The 5,974-nt window shown below is 38.0% G+C and overlaps 1 protein-coding gene across 1 annotated transcript in view; it reads left to right on the top strand.

Annotated features, from left to right (window-relative positions):
• Positions 1–4,311, top strand: part of LOC106513117 (alpha-2Db adrenergic receptor) — an 11,941-nt gene extending 7,630 nt beyond the window's left edge. The window contains exon 2 of the mRNA XM_014001794.1: positions 3,004–4,311. Coding sequence (XP_013857248.1) covers positions 3,004–4,134 — 1,131 coding nt within the window. The 3' untranslated portion in view covers positions 4,135–4,311. The remainder of the gene's footprint in view (positions 1–3,003) is intronic.
• Positions 4,312–5,974: the final 1,663 nt, after the last annotated feature.

Raw genomic sequence — 5,974 nt, 5'->3', positions numbered from 1 at the left:
ACCGTGGGGAGATTTTATTTTGGAAAGAAGGGACCGGATACAGCTGGAATTAGATTGTTCTGTCCATTATCTGATTAAGAGAACTGAGGGGTTCTCTTCCACGGTTAAAATGACCTGTCATGGCCTAAATAGAGTTCAGTTTGTGACAGAGTTCCTGTCCTCTCGTCAGGCCTGTCCGAGGCCTGCTTCGAGGCAGTAAATCATGTTTCTTCACTCGAGGTGACCCCTACACATGATACGTCAGCTCTTGAAATACTTGCTGGGTGTTCAATCCAAATATTTATCTTCAAAGTTTTTTTTAATCGTTTTATTTTGTTTTCCATGTTTGAAATAAATTAATAAAAAAGTTCATTTGATTCATGTCTCCCATGAATATTCAATGAATCCTTGGATAAAGTTAATGATGTCTGGAGTTATGCTTGGAGAGATAGTACCACAGAGATTTCTGCTGCCTAGACTCCACACTGCCTCTTGTGTTATTAGGCAAAGATATTAAATAACTCTACTTTTTAGATGTTTGATAAAGTTGGCAGCCTTATCATGTGTTTAAGGAGCTGCTCCCTGCTAAAAAGAACTGGAACGAGATGTGCTTTCTGAACTCCAGTCATTTTTTTTCTCATATCATGCAAGCACAGCTTTTTGGTGTCTAATGGCAATTTTTAAAAATTGTCAGTGTGCACATATTTATCATATTTACTTAGTTTGACATTAGAGTTTGCCAAAAAGGCAATGTGAAATATAGAGCAGTGCTGATGCTAAAAGACATTTTGTGCATGAATATACAACTACTTTTACACTGAGAAATAGACATGGAAATCCCTGTGGACACCAAACACCCCCAGTCCCTCCAACATAGACCCAGTAAAAATAATCAAAAAGCTAACATGGCAGCAAATCAACTAACAAAGCAACTGAAGGTGTTTACAAGGAGAGCAAGAAGAGAGACAGAGCTGTGGTGTGAAAGCCAGTAATGCACTGCAGGTGAGTGAAAACAAACTGACTGAATATTTAGAACTAGGCTGATAAGGCAATGGAGACACCTGGRTTGAATACAGAGTGGGTGTGGCAGGCTGAGTGATGGCACAAAGGAACAAAGAGAGAAACACAAGTAAACAAAATGAAACCCAAATATCACACAACTAAATGAATCATATTCTAAAACACAAAAAGCTCTAAACTAAACAAGAACCTAAAAGTGTTTCAAAACAAGAAGTTTGGGGATTTGTAAATTTATTTCATCTGCAACAGGAACCAAGTGAACAATGTTTTATTTTGAAGTGAAGTAACCATTCAGATCTTGTACCATCCATCCAAATGTGACACCAGGCAGTGTTGAAAGAAGTATTCTGAAAAGCCCYGCCCTCTTCCACCTCATGTCAGACAGACCAGTATTTTCTCAGCAAGGAATGTTGGGTAATCTTGTAGAAATGATGTGTTTACATTTTTATAACTATTAAAGAAGGTTACRAGAGTAAAAATTAGTTGTTCTGGTTACTTTTCTTGTTCAATTTGATCAAGTTGTTCAAGTTTAAGTTTATGTTATTGGCCAAAAATCAACACAATGCGTGCGAGGTATGTCCTGGTGAGTGAAGGGTGGCTCCATTATACTTTTCTATTAACTAATGAGTAGTGTTAATGCAACACTACAAAGAGTTTGATTTTAACACTGAGTGTTAAATTTACATTTTGAAATATATGGTGCATTGTTACCTTGGTGTCTGTTAACCATTTTAACACCATACAACCCCTGGCAAAAAGTATGGAATCACCAGTCTTGGATGAGCACTCATTCAGTCATTTCATTCTGTAAAACAACCTCAGATCAAAAACATGATAYAATAATAAGGTCATTCCAAAGTGCAACTTGTTGGCTTTCAGGACCACTCAAAGAAATGAAGAGAAAACATTGTGTAAGTCAGTGAATGTTACTTTTATTGACCAAGCACAGGGGAAAAATATGCAAAAAATATTTTTTTATAAAAGTTACAGCAGCTTTAAAACTGTGAAAATGTTTGTAATCAGGATACTTTAAATGTCTTCTCTAAAACACTAGTTAGTTTACCTCCTTTGATGAAAATTAAGATTTCTCTCTAATTTTTTGCTTTCACCCTTTTATTAACAGCCTGTTGCTTTTCATCAGCAACAGAACTTAGAATCACTGGAGGCCTTTTTCTGTGTTAAGTAACACTTTTCACACGTCTTTCTTTGTCCTCTTCTGTGCAGCAATCCATTTTAATTATCACTGGGAAATTAGTGACATTACAGACAAGAAGAGAGACTTGTGCATCTGTACTGTGGCTGATACTGTGTGTAAAATCAGTTTGTGTAAAAAGAGGTAAAATAGATATTACACTCATTTTAGTAAAGAAGCTTTAACATTCACTTCTGAATAAAAAAAGCTGAGTTTTCATTGTACAATGACTAAAGGTAATTCAGCTTAAAATGATTTTAAAGAACAAATCCCCACATTTCAGAAGCTGTTAGCAAAGAATTAACAGATTTAGGTTTTAAAACTAAAAAACTAATTTCCATAGACRTCTGTAGAATCTGTCCCATCAACACTTTTTCTGATATAATAAAAATAATCAAATCAAAATCCAATCCATGCTGGAGATAAATATTTGAAACATGAATAAATGTTGAAGATTTTTCTGCAGTTTGTGTTTTGGAATAAAACTGCACAGAAGTGCATCATGAACTGTGTGAGATAAAAATAAAATTCTTTGTTTTTTTTCACAGTTGCAGGATTCTGTTGAAAGGATTATAAGTTGAATGCATTCTCAGCTTGAATGTTTTTCAAGGTGTATTTAAAAGCTGTAAACTCAAAGTGAAAGAGTCTGCAGCTATGACACTAAAGAGGGGGTAATTGATTTTTTTTTTTGCATTAAAGTAAACAAACCTTCAGGCGCCTTCATCAATGTTGTAGTTGTTCAATGATGGAAAAAGTAGATRCCAGTGCAAAAATCTAAAATCTCGTTTAAATGTATTTCTCTTCCTCTACAGGTCATGGGGTACTGGTACTTTGGTTCTACCTGGTGCTCCTTCTATCTGGCTCTGGATGTTCTCTTCTGTACTTCCTCCATCGTCCACCTCTGCGCCATCAGCCTTGATCGCTACTGGTCTGTCACTAAAGCCGTCAGCTACAACCGCAAACGGACTCCTAAACGGATTAAAGTGATGATCAGCATTGTGTGGCTCATATCCATTGTGATCTCATCCCCACCGCTCCTCATGACCCAGAAAGATACCAGTTTATCAGAGGATAGGAATGAGACAAACAGGCAGGAGTGTCTGATCAACAACCAGACCTGGTACATCCTCTCATCCTGCATAGTGTCCTTTTTTGCCCCGGGAGTCATTATGATCCTTGTATATTGTAAGATCTACCGTGTTGCCAAACAGCGAGCCTCCACTGTGTTCGTGGCAAAGAACATCATGGAGCGGCAGCCGTCTCAGTCGGAGACCTGCTTCCTGGGTGCATCAGCAACCTGCCAAAGGAAGAATAAAACTCAGTACAAACTGGACAGCCCAAGGCCTGAAAACCGACACGGTTCCTGCAACGTAGACAGCAACAGCAGCGGTCAGAGACGAGGAGAGCTGGATGATATTGACCTGGAGGATCGAAGCTGCGAGGCTGATGTGAAACCGTCCTTTTCCTCATCCCTCCGATTCCCCYGCAGAGTAGGAGGCAGGGTGAAAACAGAGGAGGTTAAAGATGCTGCGGGAAGCAACAAACTGAAACCCCCTCCTCCCCTGCCTTCCTGTGCCTCCATATCCTGGGTGTCCTCTGACCAGTGTTCCCAGCACTTCCTCCTTCCGTCTCCGCTCCCTGTCCGCAGCAGGCAGATGTCTCTGTCCAAAAACAAAGTGGCTCAGATGAGGGAGAAGCGCTTCACCTTCGTCTTGGCCGTGGTGATGGGAGTGTTTGTCCTCTGCTGGTTCCCATTCTTCTTCACATACAGCCTTCATGCCATTTGCAGAGAGAACTGTATTATCCCAGAAACACTCTTCAACCTGTTTTTCTGGATCGGATACTGCAACAGCTGCCTGAACCCCATCATATACACCATCTTCAACCGAGATTTCAGGAGGGCCTTCAAGAAGATTTTGTTCCAAACCCATAAAAGGACGTAGGATGAGAATGTGAGTGTTAGGGATGTAACAGTACATGTATTTGTACCATGACGGTTCAGTACAGACAGAATGAAGTACAGGGAACTAAACAACAAATATGTTSGTCAAGCAGAGGTAATTCAAAGAAATAACTATAGTAAAAGTAAAAATACTTTAACAGAAAATGACTGGAAAATATTATTTTCACTGATAAAAAAGGTTAAATAAAAGCCATAAAAACTGCTCACAAGAATCATGAAAGTAAAAGTACTTTGACACACACTGTARGAAATGAAGTGTTGAATTTACTGAACCAAACTGGTTCCACTAAACCAAAATGAGTAAATTTACTCAACTCGGTTACTATAACTTGTTGAAGTAAGTTTAACACTACATGTTTTAGAGTGTATAAACAACTCCTTTCATGATAAGTTCAGTCATATTTGAATTTGTAAAGATTAACTAGGTGTCAAATTTTAAAGTACAGAAGTAAAATTAGCATTTATGTTTTGAATGAARCAAAATGTTAACATTACAAATCCTCAAAGAATTACTGTAACAAAGTAAATGCACTTAGTTACTGTACACCTCTGTGTRTCGGTCAGGTGATCACCACTCTCACAGCGGGCACAAATTTCCTTTTTCTTTGTAGCTGGCACAACAGAAATAAAGCACAAGAAATTTTTTTTAAAGTTGGTCCATCAAATAAATCATGTCTGATTCAGAATCAGTTTGTTTCATGAGCTGTTTGGAAAAGCTCCAAGGTCACAGGAAACACAGACAGGCTGCAGCAGAGGCAGAGGGGCGGGGCCATGTGGCAAGACATTCATCAGAGAATTCTAACTTTATGGCAAGCCATTTATGGATTTATTCAGTATCTTTGATATCAAGCATCACTTTCCCTTAAGCACTTATTTGATAGGAAGCTCACTTGAGTTTTTTTTACATTTTCTTTATTTTCACATTGGGAGATGTTATTTAATTCTGTATAATTCTAATTTGCATCAGGTCCAGGTCAAACTAATTGAAAGAAAMGTTTCTTGCTTTTTGTTTTATAATTGCAACTGCTCGATTCAAAATGAAGTTCTTAGTTTAACTTGTGGMCTGTAGGACGCTGGCCGTACTTTTATTTTGTAGTGAATTAGAATTAGATCCTTGCAAGGATGGCTTGTTTTTCTGTCTCTGCGTCTGTGAGAGTTATTGTCGATGCTAACCCCACCACCACCCTGGAAACACTAGCATTATGTTTTGTTTTTTTACTGTACGGAACCTGTACTGAACCGTCATCCTCATATCGAGGTATGCACCGAACTGTGACTTATGCAACTGTTAAACTCCGTGTGTGTGTGTGTGTGTTGTGTGTGTGCGTTAGTGCACAGYTCAAATCCTGTTTTCCACTGTGCTGTCAAACTGACATTAAAGGGCTTGTCATACAACTGGAGTATTGATTCATTATTCAAATACTCAATCATTTATTAAATAATCTCCTCCACCTGAGGAAAATAATTCTAACACTAACTCTTTCAGATGTTTCGTACCATGCTTATTAGATGTAATAGTAGTTCATTGTTGCATCTTGAATTGTGCCTGAACTGGAATGTTAATTAGGAAAAAGTAGCTGCAGGGCAGTAAACGTCCCCCCATGGAACATCTAGATGTCTTCAGCAAGCAGCCTGACTGGTTCTGCAATCCATTTATTGACAGAAAACAGGAGCAGCTACAGAAAGTTTCAATAAATTGACTGAATAAATAAGGACTAGTTTTAAAGAACAGAAGTCTAAAGTTCAAACTTTCAAATGATTTTTTGTTCAATGTTAATATTTATTTATTCATTTCATTAAAAACAAACATTTCACACAAT

Source organism: Austrofundulus limnaeus, unplaced genomic scaffold (genome assembly GCF_001266775.1).
Source record: "Austrofundulus limnaeus strain Quisiro unplaced genomic scaffold, Austrofundulus_limnaeus-1.0 Scaffold10, whole genome shotgun sequence".
In the NCBI taxonomy this organism is placed as follows: domain Eukaryota; kingdom Metazoa; phylum Chordata; class Actinopteri; order Cyprinodontiformes; family Rivulidae; genus Austrofundulus; species Austrofundulus limnaeus.
Note: the sequence above shows the minus strand (reverse complement) of the source record. Positions and strands in the feature narration are given on the sequence as shown.